The 24,843-nt window shown below is 37.3% G+C and overlaps 2 protein-coding genes across 5 annotated transcripts in view; one reads left to right on the forward strand and one right to left on the reverse strand.

Annotated features, from left to right (window-relative positions):
* The window catches only part of LOC131439010 (uncharacterized), an 803,522-nt gene extending 780,923 nt beyond the window's left edge, over positions 1-22,599 (forward strand). For 3 of the 4 annotated variants that reach the window (XM_058609481.1, XM_058609484.1, XM_058609482.1), the window contains 6 exons: positions 5,482-5,861; positions 5,929-6,704; positions 6,766-6,928; positions 7,017-7,123; positions 7,194-7,441; positions 8,312-9,911. In XM_058609481.1, the coding sequence (XP_058465464.1) occupies positions 5,482-5,861; positions 5,929-6,704; positions 6,766-6,928; positions 7,017-7,123; positions 7,194-7,441; positions 8,312-9,309 (2,672 nt within the window). In that variant the 3' untranslated portion in view covers positions 9,310-9,911. Of the gene's footprint in view, positions 1-5,481; positions 5,862-5,928; positions 6,705-6,765; positions 6,929-7,016; positions 7,124-7,193; positions 7,442-8,311; positions 9,912-15,213 lie in introns of those variants that run through there. The other variant, XM_058609483.1, reaches the window with a different exon arrangement.
* An 851-nt stretch (positions 22,600-23,450) lies between these two features.
* LOC131436115 (uncharacterized) lies at positions 23,451-24,505 on the reverse strand. The gene is made up of 4 exons (XM_058604611.1): positions 24,173-24,505; positions 23,989-24,116; positions 23,850-23,927; positions 23,451-23,791 (listed from the first exon to the last, which is right to left on the reverse strand). The coding sequence occupies exons 1-4, from the start codon at positions 24,435-24,437 to the stop codon at positions 23,714-23,716; spliced, it is 549 nt and encodes a 182-aa protein (XP_058460594.1). The 5' UTR covers positions 24,438-24,505; the 3' UTR covers positions 23,451-23,713.
* Positions 24,506-24,843: the final 338 nt, after the last annotated feature.

Genomic DNA, 24,843 nt, shown 5'->3' on the forward strand with positions numbered 1-24,843 from the left:
ACAAAAGTAAACAAACCGAGATTTTTATTGCATTTTGTTAGGAATGTCCTAATACACGCACTACCCGAACACCGTTTCTCAATTCACTATAGATTCACTAAAAAATCTGTCAACACATTTGACGTATGTCGAAATCAATGAAAAATAATCATTAATGCTACTTACGTCAATTGGCAATGTTTTGACCAATGCACCAAAGCATAAACAAAAGTGTATGCGCGGACATACGACGAAATAGCTTTCCACGAAAAAGCCGATCTAGTGTGATATTATGAAAGTGCGACTTACTGTAGAGTTGGAGATATTTAATGGGATCGAGTTGCTACTAAGCTTGTTGAAAAATACGCTGATTAATTTGGAAAGAAACTGATTTGTTTCCAATCGTAGAAACCGTTATGAATCTTCATCAAACAAAAGCGAAAACGAGTCGACTGTCATTTCTTCCACTTGATATGCAAAACTAGCTCTTACTAATGTTTTCGAGCAAAACTGGCTTTCACACAAGTGCGAGTAACAAAACGACGAATGAACACTGTGACTTTCGCAAAACGACGTAACTAACAGAAGCAAAACGACTTATGTGTCAAGTCAACCAGGAAAAAACGACCTATATACTGTCCAATGTACATGATCAAATTACAAAACGACGTAAGTGTCGTTTTTGCCTAAAAGTTATCTATGTAGTTGAAAATTGAGAATTAGTCACTATGATACGTTGCACGCATACAAATTGGACGAATTAGTAAAGAGATGAAGTTGTTTCAATTTCTCATTTTTAAATAGGATTTAAAATTGTGCGATTATTTTTCAACATCGCTTTTCTCGGTTCAGCTGAAATGTTACATACGTCGTTATGAACATTTTATGCAGAATTGTACCTTTTATTTGAATCTAAGTAAGTTCAGCCGTCTCTGAGAAAAGTAAGTGCACTTATTTTCATTTATTATGCACATATCATCCGGTAATTCCGGAACCGTAAGTCGGATTCGAATAAAATTCAGGAACTTTGTGTAGGGTTACATCTAAGTTCATGAAAAACAGTTCAGCCATATCCAAGAAAAATGAGTTCAAAAAAACGTTACATACGTACATACACACACATACAGACATTTTGTGTACTCGACGAACTGAGTCGAATGGTATATGACTCACAGCGATTGCATAACCTTTCTATATGAGAAAGACAAAAACGATTTGATTTGTTTGTAGCTTGTCGCCAGGCCCGTACCAAGGATTTAACTTCGGGAGGGGTTCTCAGATAATTTTTTTTTAATCCACCTAGTGGTGTAATGATGCCTTTCTCATATTACTTTAATTTTCCAAAACATCATTAGAAGATTCTGTCAAGATTCAAACTTGAATAACTACCATCATCTTTGCCATTTGTAAACATTAAAGTCAAGTTAATATAACATAGCTTTAAATGTGGCAATCCTGCACGCTATACGAAATTGAACAAAGCATGCTGCGAACGGGGCAAAGTCGCACGTACCGACGCGTACCAGTTTTGCATCTTCATTTTGAATGACGATTTGAATGTTTTGACACTCATCGCCTTATAATATCGGAACCGGAAGTCGGATCTGGATGAAATTGCACAGTAATTTTCAAGACACTGGGAGCTTAAATTTGAATCATGATCATGATTGTATCGGTTTAACCGTTGCTGTGAAATCGAAGTGAGTTCCGGTGCGATCGGTAGGGGAAATCGGGGACTAATAGTCCCAAAGTAGATTTATATATTTACTAACTAACAAAAGCTGCTAACTAGATGAATTAAACAGTAAATATTATAAAAATGTGCATCTCGTTTCGCCATCACTTTTGAAATAATCCTCATGAAATTGAAAAGTTTTCATATATCGCACTGTAATACCGGAAGCAAAAGTTGGATCTGGGTCAACATTTCGGAGACATTTTAATAAATTTCAAGACCTTTCGTTTGCATAGATTTGCACATATTGCCTTGTAATTCCGGAACCGGAAGTCGGATAAAGATTAAATTCAATAGCGATCCATGGGACCATAAGACCTTTCGTTTGAATCTAAGTTTGTGAAAATCGATTCAGCCCTCTCTTTGGGAAAATCAATTTTTAGAGCACAAAAATTCACAAGATTTCCTTTGGCTATACAGGTTTCGATATCAGGTTCTGGAAGTCCCCGGTCTAAAATTCCGAAACAAAACTCACTTCGATTTCTCTAAGATAACATAAAATTGGGGAACAGATAATAATTCGAGGAGACCAAATCAGGTGAACAAGAAATCCTAAACCGTTGATTTTAACCTTAGTAGCGATGCCCACGTGCTTCATGAAGGACCCTTTCTAAGCGATTTAAATCGCTCCATTAATTCACACTAATACTTGCATTAAAGTAGTCTTCAAAAATTATACTATGACAATCACAGAAAACCAGCTTCTTGATCTTTCCGACCCATTGAACCTACGATTCGCAGTACGATTTCAGTTCATTGTCGGGTAATCATTTTGATCTCTGACGTATAATAATGGATTCAGCCAAACATGTACTCCAAGTGCACTTGCGTTCGATTTTTTAGTCCCAGATAAGTATGTGCGGGATCCAGTGGCAGACTATTTTCCACACCTGCAGAATCTTGCCCGAATATGGTAAACTAGAGCACTGTCTCTTTCCGGTCATTAAATTTATGGCACAGCTATGAAATGAAGGGTTACTCTCGTTAGTACTGTAAGGAGTGTATCGAAAATAAGCTATCCACAAATTTTTCTTTCAAATTATGATAAAAACGATATTTTATACAATCTAAAAATTGATCCTTTATTGTACGAGGGTAAACTTGAGCATAATGAAAACCAGATGAAATTTAGGTTATTCCATTCATTCACGAATTTTCGAACTTTTGATCCAACGCTCTTCATCAAGTTCCGGACAAGTGTTGCATCGCATTTTTTGGACGCTCGAACCCAAATTTTTTTGAATTTCTGCATGTTCCCAGCTGCCTCACGAGTCTTCTTGAAGACCCTCTTCACGATTGCCCAGTAACGTGCGATGGGTCGAAGCTGAGGGTAATTTAGCGATATTTTTCTCAACGAAATTTATACCCTTTCCCGCAGGCCAATTGAGAGTGGTTTTGGCATAGTGAGTCGACGCTAAATCCAACCAAAACAATGGAGGTGATCTATGCTTCTTATATAAAGGCAGCAATCTCTTCTGGAGACACTCAGATCGATAGATTTCTGCATTTATAGTTCCGGTAGTGTAAAAAATGGTTGACTTCAAACCACAGGAACATATTACTTGCCGCCATACCAGTACCTTTCGACCAAATTTCTCCACTTGAATCGACCTGTCCGCATCGCTCACATCCTCCTCAACGACGACAGTAAAGTATTGTGGACCTGGAAGGGTTTTTGAGTCCTTCTTTACATAAGTCTCATCGTCCATCAAGACGCATAAATTTTGTATTTTAACCCGTTTTCGAAACGTTTTTTAAGAGTTTGCACTGTGCATATATGTAACACATGGATCAATTAGTCCCGAGACTAAAGAAGAAATGGCGCTCGTAGTAAACCAGTAACCACGTCTTTCTAGAGTACTAACCTTTGCTTGAAACGGGTCAAAATTTTAAGTCGATCCGACCAAAAACTGAGTTATCGAGGTTGGAGTAAAGTCTTTTTGTAGTTTGTTTAAAAAATGAAAAAAAACGAGTTTCGTGTTTTGATAAAACATTGTTTTTTTAATGGGTAAAAACACCGTGCAAGCGAAACAATGGATTGAAAAAGGTTATCCAGATTCTTGTCCATCAAAAGCAACGATTTGTCGGTGGTTCGCCTAGTTTGAACGTGGTCGTACCGACACAAATGACGCGGAACGCTCGGGTAGACCTGTGGAAGCCGGAAAATGTGAGTGAAGTGACAAAAATTATAAAGAAAGATCGTCAAGTAAAGCTCCGTGAGATTGCTGAGATGACACAGATATCATATGGAAGTATATTTATTATCCTTCATGAAAAATTGAACAAGAAAAAGGTTTTTTCCAAGTAAGTGCCGCAATTGCTTTCGATGGAAGACAATGCACCCTGCCACAAGTCGATGAGACAATGGCGAAATTGAACGAATTGGGCTTTGGGTATCGTCTTGTTGAAATCACATGTCAGGCATGTCTTCCTTCAATTCTTCCATTTTGAGCTGAAAAAATCATCAATAATCACACGGTAGCACTCGTCATTCACAGTAACGTTCCGCCCATCGTCGCCTTTGAAGAAGTACGGTCCGAAGATGCCACCGGCCCATAATCCACACCAAACAATGACTTTTTGGGATGCATTGGTAGCTCTTGCAATGCTTATCGCTGGTCTTAACTCCTGATGCGGCAAGTTTGCTTGTTGACGTCTCCATTCAACCAGGAATAAGCTTCGTCGCTAAACACAGTTTTTCGATAAGAAAGTGGATCTTCGACCAACTTTGTCAGTGCTCATTTGCAAGCGTTGTTCGTTTGTGAGTCAATTTACGATTAAATTATAGACCAAACTGAACAAATTTGACAACAACACAAGACACAATTCACGCGTGATCTGTCAAAAACAGTGTTGCCAAAAAGATACCAACAAAAAATCCGAAAAATAACGTTCTCAAAATTAATATTCATCAGTACTTGAAGTTATGAATATAGTTTTCTCAAGGACATCTTCAAGCCATTTAGCAAATGCTAAACCTTATGAAGTATAGTCATCAGTTGGCACACAGGTTCGCGTACTAATGAACGAACGAAGCAACTCTCGTTGCTTTGGTTGCGCTATGAAATTTACCCGACATATGAATGTGTGTGAATAGCACAGAGGGTGAAACTCTTTTATTCCTATTCGTCGCCAGATTTTCATAGAAATTCCGCTCTTCAATGTGTGTGTTTGCCTTCAAATGAAGCCTGTAGAGAAGGTTGCTGTGCACATCAGTAAGTGGATCTTCTACACATTCACATTATGCGCCGTCCGCACGAACATTTTCATTAAAATTCTGCTATTTCTTGAGAAAAACGCAGAATGACTTCATGGAATGCTGGGTGATCGTGATCAGCACCCAATCTTCCTTAAAGCAAAGACATCATATTAACAAGATATCCAGCTCTTACATTTTCCGAACAAATCCTTGGCAACATCCTTTTTTGCGAGCATGGCGCCCTCAGACGAGTCCGCATCGAATCTCATACATAGAAGTAGAAGAGAGAAATGTCAAGTTCGTGTGCGCCAAAATAGCAGCACTGCGTACCCATACAATTGACATGATATGTTGAATGTGGTGCCGTGCGATGGCGTTGCTGAACTGAAAATTGATTTCGCTCCAAGCTGACGGGGTCTGCTTGAAGGCTCCGTAATCACTCTAAGTTTCAAATCAGAGAAAAATTTAGCTGCGCTCAAATCCATTACTCGAAAAAAAAATGTACTGTTTCGCACCTATGATGCATTTATTAACACCTATAATATTCTGTTCTGACATTGTTTTGCAGCTGCCGAAAGTGTGCTTCAAAAATTCCGGAAAACCTTCTCACAATTTAAACCAACGAAAGCAGGGGGTCCTATCCCGCCAGGCGCAATCCACAATTCTTCGACGGCGGTCGGATTGAATGTCAACAATAATAGTCAAACGAATCCGCACTTTCTTACACCCACGATGAGCGTCGACGGCACGGCGAACCACGAAAAGGTGCAAAATCCGACACAACAGCAGCAGCATCACCATCGGTTTGGTCCTCTGATATGGCGATCGAGTAAGGAGCGTCGGAAAACCAAATCCCACCGGAGAGATAAATGCAACAGTGGCGATTCCGGTATCCAGGTAGAGTTGGAAACCGATGAGCCACTGTTGGCCGATGGAATTGAAGGCACGGTAAGTGATTTTGCTGCTTTGAACTCAAACTCATCATTTAATTGTTGATTATCTATCCCCCCGACAGGACCCAATCGTGTCCCCACGCTCGGCCATCGCTGTCCGGCGAGCCAACTCAGCGAAAGCCACAACGGCATGCGGAACGACGGTTCTGAAGCACAAATTATCTGTGAAAAGCAACAACAAAGAAAATGTGGCCAACATATCACGGCTCAGTGGTAAATCGCTAAGTCAACCTTCCGGCCTGGATCGTGTCGCCGGTGATGAACTTGCGGGGGCAGATCTGAGCGAAACGGACAGCGACGAGGACACGGCGGCACACAACAAACGAACACCGGAAGAGGCGGTTTTTGCAGAAGTTCTGTTTTCGTTTCGACCCGCCGGTCCCCAGGAACTGGCCCTGGAAAAGGGAGCACTGGTGGAGGTTTTGAAAAGGGAGCGAGGTCCTTGGTGGTGGGGTCGAGTTAAATCCGACGCCATTTTATCCGTTGATTGTGATGACGAGGTTCGGATGGAAAGTTCCGAGTGTGGTTGGTTCCCGATGGACTTTGTTAAAGTGTTACCGACCTACAACAAGCCCAAACAGATTATCATCATCAACAATAACAACAACATCAACAACGGCACTGACCGACCAGTTGATGGTGCCGCAAGTGGATTGAAGGAAGGTGAAATGAAAAACTGTGATATGCTACAGGACACGGCGAGGGCTGAAATTGAAGTGGACTCGGTTCCCGGTCCGTTGGGTGGTTCTAGTCAGGAACAAACCAAGGAGAACGTGATTAAGGAACTGCTTGAGACTGAGATAAACTTTGTCAAACTGCTCAATTCACTTTGTTTAGGGTAATGGTCAAATTTATTGCTTTTGAAATCCCGAGATTCTAATTTTCCATTTGTACCACAGATTTCTAAAACCTCTGCGGGAACGGGAAGATGTGTTCCCAGCGGAGAGTGTTAATATAATATTCGCTAATTTGGAGAAAATCTGGCGGTTTCAACAGACTTTCCTGGATGCGCTCCGGATAGCGGTGCCCAACAATAGGATCGGCGAAGTGTTCCTTGAATATGTAAGAGCCCTGTTTGAAAACTACACTAGAACCCTTGTCACTCGAGGTCACTTATTATTATTATTATTATTATCATTTCTATTTACAGCAATCAGCTTTTATGATCTACTCATCGTACTGCAATTCCTACCCGCGCGCCTTGATGGAGCTCGAAAACTACGCTAGCAATAAGGAAGCTTGTACCATTTTAGAAACGTAAGTATTTAGTTTTGTTCTGTCTAACCCGAAGTTTTCATCAATTTTACCTACTTTCTTCCTATTGTAGCTGTCGTGTAGCACAAAACCTCCCCGAATTGCCACTGTCCGCACATTTGCTGGCACCGATCCAAAGAATCTGCCGATATCCGTTGCATTTGAGCGAGCTAGTCAAGCATTCTCCTACCCGGAAGGAACTGATCCCGCTGCTTAATCTACGCAAATGCACCAAATCCGAATTGGAAACGATGGACTGCCGGGAGGTTTTCGAGCTGGCGTTAAGTGCGATGCGGCGCGTCACGGAGATGGTGAATGAAGGTATGCATTTTATTTTTAACTAGTTTATTGGAAAATGTTGTAAACGGGAATTTTGTGTTCTAATCAATGACGATACAAACGAGAAGCGGTTTGTTTAATTTTTTCCACTGTAGTTTTTTCCTCCTTCCCATCAACACTTCGAAACACGGTACTAACTGTCATAATTTTGATTTTGCTATATTGGGACGCTATCGGGATGAAGCGAAGTTTGGTATTCTGTGTAGAGAAATTTAAACCGTCGGGCTTGAACAATTTTAAAATTAGTAAACAGAGCATACATTACTACTTTCTCCAGTGCGACCACCGTTATCAGGCTTGACAGTAGACTTCTGTACCTTACCCCCATTGGTTCTATTTCCATTATTTTTATTTTCTGATGTCCTATTCTGACATTTGTCAAACTTCGTCATTATTTAAAATGTACCTGAAATTTATAATAATGAGCACAGCCTACTAATAAATAAACGACTATATATTATTATGTCGTTTCCGCTTGATGCCAAACCTAACCAAGTTTCCACCCTAACTGCTGTCAAACCGTTTGTTTGAAGCTAGTTTCAACGTTATGAAACTGAAAATGGAGTCAATTTTGAACCTGGTTTTTATATCAGGTTTGCTCAAATCCCCTTTGCAAACCCCATGTGTTTGTTTGATGAAACTACCCTGGGTCAGTTTCAGTTTTCTCAAGCGAAAAAGACATTAGTAACAAAAAAATTGACAGCAGGTCGGTTCTATCAAAAATTTCCCTTAAAGTACAAAAAGCCCATCCCGATAAACCGTCTCACCAACAGTTTTTTAAACTTCAACCAATTTTCGTATGGAGATATTTTTTAATACTCAACCCAACTTCATATTTCCGTGTACTTCCAGGTAAACGACACAGCGAGTATCTCTCCCGCATTCAGTCCCGCTTCGAAAACTTCCAAGGCCCGTCGATAAACGTGCACAGCACCCGGCTCTTCCTGCAAACCGATGCCATCCGAATGTCACCGAATCTGTGGAACAACACCTACACGCTGTTCCTGTTCGATCGACAGTTGGTCTATTGCAAAAAGGACCTGCTGAAGCGTACCAACTACATCTACAAGGGTCGAATCTTTCTCGATAACTGTCGGATATTGAATCTACCGGATGGGAAAATGTTTGGGGTGACGTTGAAAAATGCTCTTCGGCTGTATTGCGATACTCGCAATAAGTGGTTCGATTTTTGCTTCCGTAGCAGTAGCAGTAAACTGCGATTCCTCAATACACTGTCCGCCGAACGACAGTTTAGCGGGGAAAGTTTGTTTGTGTCCGAGCTCGACGGAGCTTGCGTTGATGATGATAACCTATCGGATCGGGAGTATTTCCCGTTCACGGATGAAAAAGACGGTTGCAGCAATACGGACACAGAAACGAGTAACGAGCGGACAGCGGACCTAGTAGACAGCTTGCAGTTCTCGTTAGGAATCATGACACAGAGTGCGAGAAGCAGTAATTGTAGTGTCCTTAAAGAATCTCCAACGAACATAGGTGGCAAGCAGTCGGGAAACACACTTCCTAAAAAGTCTCGAAAATTGACCAAAGAACAACAGCAGCAGCAGCAGCAATCCGAGTACAGTTCCCATTCGTTGGGCCGGCGAAAACTAGGTAATTGGTTCCGGAAAGCAAAGAGCACCAATAGTACCCCGTCTCAAAGCCCTACCCACAACCCAATGGCACTTTCACTAGCTGCCATCAACAGTCATCCATCGGACAGTTCGTCCGCTAGCAGCCCCGGGCTTGGCTACCAACAGCGAACACTATCTGCCCTGTCTGCCAGTAGCGGAACGGTGACAACCAAAGGTAAACTCAAAGATACCCTCATGACCCAATCGGCCACATCCTGAGGGTACGAGAGCACGCTGCTCTAGTTTTAAACCTTCATCGAGAACCCATATCAGTCACAAAACCCACACACTCACACGCACATACCAATGGACATTAGTAAAAAAAAACAAACTGCAACGCCAACTCGATTCGGATTGTGGTTCTACCCCTTCTTCTTCCAATGCTCATAATGAAGGCCATTAGTCAATAGAGAAACTTGTAATCTCCTGGATACCGTTTGATTGTTTTAACACTAGTTAGTAGGTGGGGTGGTAGATGAAAGTCCTGTTTAAAAATGAAATGAATTGTTCTAAGTCTGTAAGCCAAGTCTGTTTGCTTCAAGACGATTTCCCAAATTAAGAAGCAAAATATGGATAGCTACCGAACAGTCGTATTATCGCATTAATGTTATGTTTATACTTATTTAACATACAGTTTATGGAAAATTGTAAGTGCTTTTATACCATTGTCTAATTTCTACGTATATCAGTTAAAAATATACCATGTATAGTTTTCTCACGCCTACTCTTTAATACCTAAGTTATTAATTCAAAAACTGTCAATTACATCTAGATGAAATTGCGTCTAATCTGAGAAATAAAGTTTTATTGTCAGTAGAAAAGCTGTTTTGTTTGAATTTGGTTACTGTCTTTTTTTTTCATTATTTCATTTATTACTGTTTCGAGTACCTTCTCATCATATCAGGTTTATTTGCTTGCCAATCAATCGAACGGTTCACCCGAATTGGATGCAATGACATGTAGGATTCAAATTTTGAGTAGAAAGGAAATTGCAGCTTTTAATGGTAATGGGAGAATCCCTCTCAGAAAGCTATGGTAATGCTCCTACTCGCGTTTCCCTTTACTTAAGGATATGTTTAGAAAAGCCGTCTCCGGTCTGACAAAGGAAACAGATTTATTTTCAAATATCATCAATGTCTTTTATACCAAGATTTTTCCTAAGTCTCAAAATCTGCTTTAGCCTAGTTTGATGTAAATCTCTTTCCAACAAGTTTCCTTTTTACATATTAGAACAGGAAATTGTCGCTGAGGGCAAAATCTGACGAATATGGTGGATGCGATAACAATTCGAAATTGAAATTTAGCCATCGAAACGATATGTTGTTTTTGATACCCATTTCAAAAACTTTCTTTCATATTCAAGCGCACATACAAAATTGTGAACATCTATATATCTCTTGCAACCTCACTTTACGATTTTCCATAACGATTGACTGGACGTTTTGAATTTTCGGAACAACAACCTCTTTTGGACGGCCAGAGCACTGTGCTACAAGAAAGTCAATACACTTTTAAAGTGACATAGTAGAGATTGTTCGATCAGATCGAACAACAACAAAATCGTGTTCGAAATGCTTGTAAGACTTTCAAAGTCTGTATTTATTGTTTGATCTCGGTCAATTCAACGACGAACAAGGTGGAACTATTCCTCCAAGAAAATCGACCATTGAAACACGATTTACAGGAAAGAATCAAGTTAGGATGATAATGCTGCTGGTGCTGGTCACTGAAACGTGAAACCGATGACTCATCTTATAAACGCAGAAGATCATGCAAACATTTGCAACTGATGTCTTGTGTTTTGATATTCCGCTGATATCCGAATATTCATTGTCTTTCTGCTTTGAGTGCCAAATTTTGAAAAGATGAGATTAGGAAAAATAGGAGAAACAGTGTATAAACTGCTATAAACATATAATCCAGAATATCAATTTTTCACTTAAGACTTGTTTGCGACAAAATCTGGACATACTAAAGTTGGAATTAAACAAAATGGCCTCTTTATTCATTCAATTGTGCATTATTAGTCATCTAATTACAGTTACTCAATTAGGTTGCAAGAAGAAACTACGAGCTTTTGAATTAACTTCCGCCATTAAGGTCTGTTTGATTTGGCTGCTTTTATCCAAGATTTTCGAAATGTTCAATAGTTGTAGCTTGTTGCTTATATTGAGCGAGTTGACTCTGCACAAGAGCTCAATAGGTCGCAACTCCATGCAGTTAGGTGGATTTACCTCTTTCGATACAACATGCACTCTATTCGCTTTATACCATTCCAGAGCATCTTTGGTGTAGTGATAAGATGACAAATCAGGCCAGAATAGCGATGGAGCGTCATGGTTGCGTAGGAATGGTAACAATAACTTATTTTGGCATTCTTAACGATATATTTCCTTGTTTACTGTTTCGGTAGTGATGAAGTTTTCTCTTTCTCGACTACAGCTGCATATTGCCTTCCAAATCAAATATTTCTTTTTAGGAAACTGATCATATTTTTGATAACTTGTAGAAAAAAAAATGTAGTTGGGTTCAGTACATCAAGAGATATTCGCGATAAAGTTCTGCCCATTCTAGTACAGGGTAAATTTTGAAAAGGCGTTCAATAGTAAAGTAAGTCGTATTCACGACAAAAATGTCCAAAGGAAGTTGGACCAATACGTTGAACCGTTGCCGTTCTAATGGTTCTGTGTGTTATCTAAAGAACTATTGAGATTACTTCTTTGCAAATCGAAGGTAGAAATCATCAGTTTAGTGAAAATCCAAAATAATTTCCGAACTGTGCTAAATATCGGAAAGGAATCCGTTACTGCTGATCTGATTAGCAAATCATGAAACCAATCATTTTAACTTATCATGAGCAATAAATCTTCTCCCATGAAAATTAATCATGGTTCGAAAATGCGTTACTTGAAGAATGCATTTCTTTCAAAGCTCGTAACTCTAATTTTTTACCCGGATATCACTTTGAACCCTCTGCCTCAAGTGATGTTAATGATAGATTAATAGATTAATGGTAAAGCAAAAAGCAGACATTGAAAAGCAAGACCTGCTGAAAATGTTTACTTGAACCTGAAGCATGTTATTTAGTAATCGTGTTGTTTTACCCAGCGGCTGATAGAGAATTAAACATAACATGAAAGTAAAGATAATGAACCGAAAATTGACATCATAAGAGACTAAGCACGGCTACGCTTTTCATTTGACAAACATCAATGTTACATTTTGTTCGAATGTATTCTTACATATTTGATGTGATCGTTGTTGCTAGAATAATATTCCGAGAGCTAGCGTTTAATTCGATTGTGAATTTGGAACACCATCTAACGAAAATCAGAAAAATATTTTGTTCAACCACTTTGATTAATTTGTTTCATAGATATAACAACACAAGCTGTATTGATGCGCCTTAATATTATAAATAAGACGATTTTTTTTGCAAGAATTTGACATAGAGTTTCTTTTTAAGAGGTTTGATTCACTCGTGTTTTTTCATGCAGTTCGTTTAAGTGTTTAAATTCTGAAACACAAAATCAAAACTGAAGTAATGAACGCAAGTAAACACGTTATCTCTTGCGTCGTCGTTTTTTAAAAACAGAATATTTTCAATTTAAATGAAGTTCGTCGTGCTTTTCACTGAATTTATATTGCAAAAATCACACATAGCGCCTGAATTTATGTTGCAAAAATTACCATCGTAGCAGAAACACGCCTGAAGTTATACCCACTTTAAGTGCGTTACGTTTAAATTTCATATTTTTTTCCATAACATTTTCTTTATCCAAATTTTTGTTTTCTCTTACATGATTTTTATAGTTTTAGGGATCCAACTTCAAGTTTTTCAGCTATGGTTATATTTTTCAACTTTTGTTTGCAGTTATTCAAATATTATTTTAGAAAAATTATTTACAGATTAGCAATTAAGTATTTTGATGTTGTTTATAATTATTAATATATCCTACCTATCTAACCTACATGAAAAGTTCACGAACTAGCAGAGCATCTGACTGTGACGCACTTGTTTCAAATTTCTCCGCGCTTTGGGTGATTTTGGTGAAAACATGTTCAATGTTTGCTAACCGATGGACCTCAAATGTGCTGGTTCTGGTTAATAGATTTAAAAACATTTTGAGGAAGCGATTTTGGACTCTGTAATTTTAGTTGATGTGTTCGTGCGCATGTTCTCCACACAGGAGCAGCGTATAACAACATTGGTGATATTATTTGCTTGTAGATAGCAAGTTTGTTAATAATGTATAGCTTAGAACGACAATTTACTACGGGTTTTTAAAATTTCATAGAAATCAGTCCGAATGGATCATGATCCGAGAAATTTTAATCATGGTGTGTTATCATAACATGAAAATATATTATTTTCCCCAAATCATGACTCGTTTTGCTTATTTCAAGAATCGGAATTTCGCCGTGTAGAGAATTCCACAATTTGGTCCTTCTAAAAGGTAGAAATGAATCCTGTACAGCATCTTGATAGTTTCTTTCAATGAAATATGAAAATCCGAAATGAGATAATCGACGTCAAAAATCGTTTAAAATTTTAGTAGTGAAAAGGGTGAATTCGAAAGTGTAAAGAAATCGTGTCAGTTTTATTCGTATTCACGACAACCAGTTATGTCTCTGACATTACACACCCGTACTTTTTTTTAACTAACATTAAATACCTGTACAATACTTCTACCTCACGGAGAATAACAACACATTTTCTTTCTATATGAAGGCAACACCTAATTTTCACACTATTTTTGCAAGAGAATAAACAACAACAAACCGATTCCAGAAGTTTCAACGATCATTTCGTGCAGTATATCGTTCAACGACCAACAAAATATAACCGATTGCTGAGTGGGTGGATTCGAAAACGTTATGGGCAGTGCTTGCAGACAAACCTTTGTAAGTTTGTTTACTGATAGATCCAGATTTTCATTGCGACCGCACACAATTGTTTTTCGCACTTGCCCTGCAAAAAAATTAGACTCACGTAATTTTCAAAACAAAGTTCCTTTTTTTTCGGAATGCTACTGTACTAAACTATTCCAAATCGGTTGAATAATTCTCGTGTAGGTATTTATAACCTCAAAAAAGTACCGGAAAATGGTTTTTAAATAACGAATATTTGCAATATAGAGAGCATGAGATAAACCTCGAGAACAAATTACTCCGATTGAAAATATATTCTCATTTTTGTGAAGGTGTTTCCCTTGACGAAAATAGGCCTATTCAAACCTTTCTGGTCCAGTTCAGTTCCGACACAGTTCCATTTCATGTCGGAACCGAACCTGACAAATGTGAATACACGCATCGAAACATGTGGGAGAATATTATCGTCCTTAAACTGAGCGGTGCCAGAACTGAATCGGATCGGAGATGTTTGAATAGATCTTAATATGAAATCAAATAAAACAGAAGTGAAATTATCAAATTGGAGCTTGACCTTTTGTCAAAAACAATCGTATTACTCTCGAGCTGGGTTATTCGTGACAACGGACAAAATAAAAGCTGAACTGTGCAATTTTGCTGAAAGTTCAATTAAATGGTAAAAAGGTTCACAGCCTAAATCAAATTTAACTGCTTGTCAGAAGATAACTAAATCACTAAATCTCAAAATTTACATTATGTAGCCTTTCGTGAGATATCGACAGTCACACTGCAAATGACAGTTTCTCTTTGTTTACTTGTTCTTCCACGATGTACCGGATTGATTTCATATTTGACGCTTTACTCTTCGCAAAACTTTCAAGTTGAAACTACATGCTTTCGATTTATATTGGAAACTTTCAAGAAGTCAAAAATTAATCAAAAGAGAAAGTAAACAAAGGGAGGCTTACATTTGCAGCTAAACCCTTTTGTCATGGGACTGTCGTTAAGGTAATCACTCTAAATTATACGGAAAGGTTTATATTTATTGAAAATAATTAAACGAAATTAAATTCCTCGTTTCTGTTTCAGGAATATCTGTAACGTAGAATACTTACATAGATCAATTCTATCATACAACTAGCATTACATTCAAAACACACGACACCATCATCTGTCAGTTAGCATTAGATAGATGCATTTGATATACGCCAACATCCCGAAAATCTAGCATAAACCCTTTCTATCTTGCAGAAGACGAGGATGGATGGTTGTTCTAATCTGTACCATTGACAGGAACCATCCAACCGAACAGGCATGCAGGTTTCCGAAAGAACGCACAACAATTGGCCGTTAAGGGCCAGGCAGGTTGAACCGATATCAAAGTTTCAAGTGTAATAACTATTTGTCCCAAGTTGGTAGATATTCTAGGAATGAGGTGCAATCTAATGCTAAACCCATTGAGATTATATGTAAGGTATAATAATTAGTACCACATGTCGAACACACGAAGTCTTATAGTTTCCCCTTCAACTAATAAGTTGAATAAGAAATATGGACGCCCGGATTCGTATAAAGTACGAAATATATATTTGGAATGTTGGTTACAATTGAACCACAATTTATCAAATCAATTGATTTTCAATTAGAAACATTTCATAAATTTTCGTCTAACTTGACTTGGTGGGTAAATCACTCTAAACTTGGTACGAACTCAATCAAACAAGATTAAACGGGTTTAAAAAAGTTTAGAAAGAATTACGTGAGATTAGCAAGACACTTTAGGAAAGATTGCGTGGGATAAATAAAGTTCAGGAGGGATTGAGTGGATTTAAAAAAGCTTAGGAGCGGTCACGAGTCAGTCCAGATCGTAGAGTGATTTTCCCATTAGTTTATTCCAACTAAACTTGTTCACACGCTTCGTTTGTTTGATTTTTTTATTCATTAGGTGCACAACTAAATTCTCGCTGTTAGTTAGTACATGCATTCAGTAGAAGAGCAGGAATATTTTGATATACCCCACTTGTCATGAGCGCTGGCAAATTATCGCCAATATTAATCTTTTATTATGGAATTATGCTTTTGGTTTAGTGATGATGTCGACTTTCTTTTGCCAAACAACAAGTGTACGGCTTGATTTGTGTATAACCTCAAAATAGGAACACTGCTTCCGTCACGGAATTAGAGTCATGGTTGTGGAAAAAGTTGGACAATACCAATTTAGCTATTGTCCATCATTGGTTATTATTTATCTAGAACAAAAGAGTTCCATACTAAACAGCGATAACTTAGTTGCCGACTATTCTAAATTAGTTCCGGTATTGTTTGGTGATGAAAACTAAAGACTGTCCCAGAAAGTATGAAAGCAAAGTCCTGGCGTTACATTCCTTTGGTGGAATTTGGCCTTTCTGTTTCAACAGACTTCGCAGCCGATTCTTAGTGTACAGAATCATTGCATGGCTAGTACTATGGATCCTACTGACACTAAGAATCTTTCCAGGTCGGGGCTCGAACATACGACAACTGGCTTGTAAGACCTGCGCCCTATGCATTGAACCACCAACCCAGGACTATGAACGCACTTTAATTTCGCTACAAATAATTCACAAGTGTTAGATATTCAAATTTTATTCGATATACTGATAATATTTGACTACAACAACAGAATATTATTCTCAACATTTGCTACTTAGCCATTGTAGACTAGCTGGCGCACCTTCTTGCGAACGTTCCTCATTAAATTCCGTACAGAATTCTTGGCGATTTTTGATACTTTTTCCCAATCTTTTTCGAACTGTTGAATGGTTTCGGCTGCCAAGACATGTTTCCTAAGATGTGCCTTCGTTAATGCCCAAAATTCCTCAATTGGTCGAAGTTGTGGGTAATTTGGTGGATTCATGTCTTTTGGGACGAAAGTGACATTTTTGGTAGTATACCATTCTACCGTTGATTTCGAGTAGTGGCAAGAAGCAAGATCTGGCCAGAAGACAACAGAATCCTTGTGGCTTCGAATCATGGGTAGATGTCGTTTTTTGTAAACATTCCTTGATGTATTTATCGCTGTTCATTGAAGCAGTGGTGATGAAGGGTTTCGAAACCTTACCGCAGCTACAAATTGCTTGCCAGACCATAGCTTTCTTACCAATTTTTTCGACTTCATTCGATGTCTCGGACTGGTTTAACACTTGCCCTTCTCGCACCGTATAATATTGTGGTCCCGGCAAGGATTTGTAATCGAGTTTCACGTAGGTTTCGTCGTCCATGATTATGCAGCTGATTATCCAGCAAGAATCGTATTGTACAGCTTTCGAACCCTCGGCCTGATCGATGCTTCTTGTTTCGGACTACGTTTTGGTTGTTTCTGGTCCTTATGGGTTCGAAGATTCAAACGTTCTTTAGCTCGAAGAACATTTGACTTCGAAGTGCCCAAATTTTTGGCCACATCCCGAACTGAAACCTCCTTTTTTTGCTCGAACGCCTTCAGTATACGTTTATCCAACTGTGGGTTAGCAGGACCTTTTTTTCGACCCGTTTTCGGTTTATCCTCAAAGGTCCTCACCGAACTTCCTGATTGCATTTCGCACGGCTTTTTCACTTACTCCTTCCATTTTTGCTATCTTTCTCAGTGACAGTCCGCGTTCTGTGCACTAATTGTACACAATTTTCCGACGATGTTCTGCTGAAAGTCCACGCATTTTGAAACAAACTAATGCAAACGAATAAACAACTGCACAAGTGGTTAGAGAAGAGTGTAAACAACAGGACGCAGCCATAAAAATTGACAGATTCTGAACCATTGCGAAATGGCGGCGGTTTTTGGTTGCGTCCATACTTTCCGGAACAGTCTTTAAGTATATCAGGGTCGTTTAATGGTGGTCTCCAAACAAAATTGAAACATATAATATGCTTCATTAAAAAAAAACTTTTTCATTTACCCTTTTTAACATGAATACATCGTACTAAAAAAATGAAGCCACCGTAGAGCTGTTTTGACAGATCAGATTTGTTTTTCAACCAGCTGCCAATTAATTTGCTTGTAGTGTCTTCTAGTTTAGAAAAGAAACTACCGCACCGTTTCATGAAACGAAATCTATAAATTTAAAACAAAGCGAAGTCTGTCCAAATTGAAATTTATAGTATCAATTACAATCATTTTTAGTGTAACAATACTGTATCAGGTATCAGAACAGCAGAGTCACTTTACAATAACTTACAGTAAAGCCTAATGTTATGAAGAACTATAAAACAATGAACTTCCATTTATCTGTCGAAAAATTTAATATTAAATCATGTTTCGTAGTGACCAGAGGAATGGTTTTGTATTTCAGCAATAATGAATAATTCAACAATTTTGAGAATTATAATAAATATATTATTTCTAAATATGAACATTACATTCAAATGCGAAATTAGATCTTATTTTTCAAGAAATTTCGCAGGGTTATTCTCAATGAATGTTAGAAAAGCTCCTGTTTTCAAATAATTTCTTTAGTGCAGCTCGAAATATGATTTAGTCATTATTTTATGCAAATAGTTAGCGAGAAGGATTGCCGATAGTACTCTAATAAACGAAACAGAGAATTAACAAAGATTAATTGTCACATGTACTCAAGACATTTCCAAAAATTCGTCTCCAATTATATAGTTAGCACAGACTAACAGACAGAACACTCAAATTAGATTCTTCAATCATTTTAACGGTCATTTCGAATATTTCTTTATATGGGACAATACTCACATGTGTCATGATGGCGCCACGTTACCCTATCAAAAACATCCTGTCTGTCATCTAGACTGTGTTTATTTTTTTCATTTACCAACAGAGTTGCTATTCATACAGAATTACCTGTAATGTATTGATTTGTATACGTCCATGCGAATTTCATGCAGGATACAGATTTAATACATATTGCCAAAACTATATACATAATTGTGTCTCAACTTCTCATCCTCCAACGCAATACAAAATCGAACCCGTTTCGTTACAATATTTACTTGCTTCTGGTCTGCCACCACTTAATTTCGGGTGAAAACTACCAACACAATAAAAAATAGTCTAGATAAACAACGTTGAGTCAAGTAAACCTTCCAACATCGCGAAAAAGTTAAATATATTATCAACGTAATCCAATAATTTATTGTGACCATTCATTTTCAAATATTTTGATGAAATCAGGCATCCCTGCAAGCAGCTGATCGGTGTTGATAAACGAGGGGAAACCAACTAGTAAAAAAACTTTTACATAACACAAGGGGTGTACAGATAGTAAATAGTTCGCGCAGTACAATATAGGTGGAACTAGTGCATCACGAAATATTATTTTTATAAGAATTTACTCATACTGTCATGTCTGCTAGTCTGTGTAGTTAGTTCAGCTTTTTTTCTGAAGATGGGCGAATCTAACATTGACATCAAAAGGAGAAAAACATCGATGAAAGTTTCGACTTTGGTTTCAAATCCTATGTATAAATTATCGTTTATTCTCAGATTAATTTTTGATTAGTCGATGAATTGTTGGTTTATCTTAAAAAGCATGCAAATTTTATCACTTTCATTTAATCGATCCTTTCCACAGAATAAATCAACATAAAAAGAGTTTCGATTTGTTTATTTTTATGCTTCCTGTCGGAATTATGAAGTTACGACCTTGCGTATTTTTCGTGAAATAGGCTGGTTTTCGCGACTAGGCCAAATTTGCGGGTAATTTTATCGTCTCATTTACTATTTCCAGCAGTAAAAGGTTCGGAAACCATCTAAAGTAAAGAAAATAAATAGTTTCGCCCTTCATTACTATCAATCGAAGTAGTTCTTTGCAGTCGCTAAACCAACGATGGGGGCAGCAAATCTTTGCCAAATTTCCTCAGTACGCCACTGGTTCTTTGTATTATTAAGATTGCGATTTTTGTCGAATCCGATTTTTCAGGCAAAATTGTAGAATTTTGAAGCATTTATTGGTAGGAGAAAAAAACTCGAGATGTTTTCTTTTGTAAGATTCGCTCTTCTTTGAAAAACAGCTTAGTTTAGTGATCCTACAACCACAGAGATCAGCGGAGAAAAAATCGTACATCCGAAAACGAGATAAACATAACTAAAATTCTCACACCGCTTGCTTTTGTATTTGGGTGCGAGTGACTTTTTGAATGTTAAATTGTATCTATCAGATTTACTCGAATGCAGTTGGAAAACAGTGTAAGGCAATTGTAAACTATTTCATTCACCATTTGGTATCAATACTTCCCACTGGTGGTGAACAACGAGCGACAAGGTAATTTGTTTGCCTAGCGAAAAAAAGGCCTTACTATAAATGAGAGCCTCTCTTTGTTCACTTTCTCTCTTGATTATCACGGAGCCATTATTGCAATTTCTTGAAAGTTTCCTGTAAAAATCGAAAGCTTGTGGCTTTGAATGAAAAGTTTTGCGAAAAGTATGGTGTCAAATATTTAATCAATCCAGTTAATCGTGGAAGATAAAGTAAATAAAGAGAAACTGCAGTTAGACCCTTCTGTCGTGGGACTATTGAATTGTAAGTAAGCAGATGGTACTGTAATCGCTTTTGACAGTTTAATTAGAATCATAACAATGTCTCCGCTAATCTCTGGTTATAGGATCACTAGTTGCTTTCCAACGTGTTATTGTTGTTATCGTTGAACAAGGCAACTTTGAAACAGTTATTTTTACTGGGATTCAAAAGTAAAACAACGCCAGGAAATTAAATATGTTCTGACATTTGCCAAAGATATCACATCTCTCACATTCTACGAACAAATCGCCCTCAGGCTAGTCCGCATTGAGTCTCGTACATACAAGCAGGTGAGAGAAACGTCAAATTTATGCGCGCCAAAATAGCAACACCCATACAATTGACATAATATGTTCAATGTGATACTGTGCGATGGAGTAGCTGAACTGCAGACTGATTTATCTCAAAGCTGACAGGATCTGCATCTACACAATGTGAGACGTATAAGTGTATTGGGCATGTGGCAGCAGTTTCAAAAAGTTGAACTCTCTCACACTGCTTAGAATTTTATTTGATTCGAAAACTATCGGTCCATTTCTAAATTTGATCATTCAACATGGAAGACAATCTGGCTTTAGTCTGTCGAATCGATATCAATGAAAATCATAGAACATATTTAGTTTTGACGTGTAGTAAGCACAACTTTGTGTCCCTCGAATAGAAACATACTCTTTGAATTACAAGTAAAAACTCAATAATTAAAAGCATTTATGCTTCCTCTAGGAATAAACAAAATTATACAGAACATATCCACAAAACTGCCGGAATTTCGATATATTGGTATTATAATGATTAGGTTGTAAATAAAAACCAGTTTGGTTCAGCTGTCATGTAGTCATTAGAGAGTAAACAACATGTCAATCGTAATTGAAAAGCTTGAAAAGTGAATACGACGGAAGACTTTCAATTATACAAAAAATTAACCAATTTTCGCACGATTTGGAGTGAACATTTGGAAAACAACTTGTTTCGTTGAAGTTATTTAACATATTCCCAAATAAAAAAAATAATAGAAAACGTGAATTTTAAAACTGAAGTATTTCCTTCAATATACCAACACAGTAGAAGGTAATAATCTCGATTAGCAAAACCAAACCTGAAATTAGTGGAACCGAAATTGATCTGTAATCACTTGTTTCTCACACACCGTAATCTAAATCAAACGGGCGGCAACGACTTTTGACTCGTGGTACATACTTTCAATGTGGTTCGATTATACTAATTAAATAAAAATCAACTAAACTCTTTTAGCTGGCATTTGCTGTTGTTGAAAAAATATTTAAAGAATCACACTTGTTCACGTGAAAAATCGCACAACTACGAAAGAAAATTACAGGGTTATTAGGAAGCAAATAACTACTATTCGCGTTGATTAATATTTGTGAGAAAAGCAAACTAACTGTAAAAACGCTTAGCTCTGTAGTACGGCTTGGATAAAATTCAATTGGTATAGAATTGCTGTAAATAGGGAAAATATGATGTAATATTTACATAAACATTATTTGAATTTATTTCAGTATATGAGTAAGAAGAAAGAGATACAAGTAAATGTGTTTCGCTAAGACCAACAGATGATTCTAAATACATAAAAAAAAACTGTGCTGTTCAAGGAAAAGTAAATTAAAATTTAACTTGTATATGCGATCTTCGTAGACTTCGACATCAAACGAATCGAAAAAGGCTTCTAATATGAAGTTTTATCACATACGAGTGTTTGATTTTATTGGGTGATAGGATAATGCTTATATTGGCAAAAGACTTAACTAACTACAAAACTATAATTATGCGAACTAAATTATTATTTTGAAAACTGAGTTGTAAAGTTTACATGCAAATGGACTTTTTTCTATAAAGTGAAGGAGTCATAGATATCTTTGCATATAGAGTGACATATATATTGACAAACAGTATAACTATCTATTTTATTTACTGGTAAGTATGATTCAACGCATTGATTGTAGAGTTACCAATGTTTTAAAAACACGGTTAGAAATGAAAAAAATCATGAAACGATAAGCAAATATTGAGGTAACGATTGAAAGGACAGATTGTCAGTCCTGATAAATGTAAATGTGAAATGAAAAACGCAATTAATAAAAAATGGACACGAGTACTAAAAGTTTGTTTTCTTTTGGTATATGAATTAATCGTTTTTTTCTTCAATGTGCCCTCAAGTTTTTTTTATGCCGCGGATACGTACCGCATTAAATAAAATCTGAGTTTGCATACAGAGTGGCATAAAAACCATATTTATTCCTCGTGAATATAACGTTATTAAGCGCAGTTGTTTCTCTTCCCTGACATCAATAGTAAGAACAAGTCACGCTTTTTTCTGAAAGCGGTCAATAAACCATTTGTAACAATTCACTTTGAGAAACGACTCCTGATAGCTCTGCATCCGATTAGAGTCTGTCATAACGGTAAGCAAAAGAAATTTTTTCTCTTTAGCCCCACGTTGCATAAGTAATGGTCGAATGGTCATTGTTCACCAGATATTTCCCTTCAGAGTGGAAAATGGCTTATTGGTCGTTCTCAGAATTAAACGCGAAAAAAATCTTATATCCGTGGACAATCTCATGATCCATGGTTATTAGCGGCTTTAACCGCATGTGGTTCGTTCGCAGCACTCTCATAATCATTGATTATTTCATATTCTTTTGGTAGCGTGTATTGCTTCCCAAGTAACTGTCAAAATCTTTGGGTTTTTTTTCTACACCGCTTGTATTTCGGTGTAGTTAGGAATTTTATGTTGCTGGTGCGGTGTAGCAGTAGTACATATAAACAACCGTTTGGATTTTTTAGACGTTTCCTTGCACACCGATTGTAAATTTGAAAATATCTAATAATGAACTACTCGCAAGCCACGGAACAAGTGAAAGAACTTCAGGATACTGTTATAACCCTACGACAAGATGCTGCTAAACTATACAAAGGACTGTTGATGAAGGAATGTCAAGTTAAAGCAAATAGTTTGGTGAGATTTTAAACATTTTCTTCTCTTCAGTGTATTTTATTTGCTTCTCATGTTTCAGGCGGAAGCCAAGTTTATTATTTCTTGCCAGAATCTGGATATTTTAAATAATCATTGTGAAGTAGACCTAGAAGGAGCCCGACTGCGTGAAACGCCGACACAAATGAGAGAACTTCACAGTCGCGCTCATCAGCTCTTGCAGCTTCGCAAGCAAAACGCACAGAAACACTGATGAAAAACCGATTTTATGTTTATGTGAATTTTAATCGTTCTCTATATCCAAAATAGTATGTAACTCGTTGTAAATCATCTCGAGACATTCCACACGTGGATTCAAATGCTAAAATATGTTGATGGTTTCAATTATAATTCTCGAATTAAATTCAAAAACCACTTACATTCAGCAAAGAAATAATGGGTTTGTTTTTAAATAGAGTTCCTTTGGTGAGAACTGATATCGTGAAGACAACTTTAAGCTAAAATGTTATAGAATGATTTGATTTTTAGTTGTTCTACCGAAAATTCTACTAGCCTTACATTAAGGAATACTTCGTTGATCACTACGTCATGAATATGCTTAATCGGAATCAATACGTTCTTGGTCCCTCCACCGATAAAATGGGTCGAATATTGTAAAGCAAAATCTTTCACTAAGACTAGATTCTCTGTAATGAAAGTTTATATTTTGAGTAATATCCTAGTAGGGTTGATTGAATCGTACCGTTCTTGACTATCCTTGAATAACTATAAATAATGGTCACGAAGAACAGAGCAAATACCCCGTGAAACCAAAGGATTGACGAGCTGTTTCCGGCCGCAAGAAGAATGAATGCATAAAGAAAAAGTGCAACTGCAGCCACCTTCAATCGTAGCAATCGTTCGAAGTGTAGTTCAGTGTTTTCGATAGATAAGCTTAAAACATTGGGAGATTTTTGCACTATTCTGGCGTTGATCTTTTTTCCGCTATTTGTCCAGTAGGTACCCATAATGAAGGTACGGCCTGTTTACTTTGTGTAAAACTGATGCAGTTGTTTAAAAAGCTTCTGAGAGTGTTGGTGCGTTGACAGTTACAAAGCTTGCGTATTACACCGAAAAAAAAACTAAAGTTAAATTATTCTAAATCTAGACCAATATTTGAATTAGGCGGAATTTCGAACTTGTGCATTTTTCGTTCTGAAGGTTGAATATAACACTAAAAAAGATGCACAGTTTCATATCAGAATCCTATACAGTATTCAGTTGAGGTGATGTAATGTACTCAATACGTTTCTTCGATGTAATAAAATGTGCAGTATTTCTCGCAGTATTTGCAGTATTTCTCGCAAACAGAAAATTATTGCATTTGATGTTCAGTACGTCTAATGCGACGACACGACCAGGTCGACGACACGA

The sequence above is a fragment of the Malaya genurostris genome, chromosome 3 (genome assembly GCF_030247185.1).
Source record: "Malaya genurostris strain Urasoe2022 chromosome 3, Malgen_1.1, whole genome shotgun sequence".
NCBI classification, from domain to species: domain Eukaryota; kingdom Metazoa; phylum Arthropoda; class Insecta; order Diptera; family Culicidae; genus Malaya; species Malaya genurostris.

Excerpts from the sequence above, each read along its gene's own strand:
- LOC131436115 (XM_058604611.1), bottom strand. The coding sequence starts at position 24,437 with ATGGGTACCTACTGGACAAATAGCGGAAAAAAGATCAACGCCAGAATA. Across the intron at positions 24,117-24,172 it reads TTCAAGGATAGTCAAGAACG|AGAATCTAGTCTTAGTGAAA; the intron begins GTACGATTCAAT and ends CTTTCATTACAG. Across the intron at positions 23,792-23,849 it reads CCATTATTTCTTTGCTGAAT|CATTTGAATCCACGTGTGGA; the intron begins GTAAGTGGTTTT and ends AACATATTTTAG.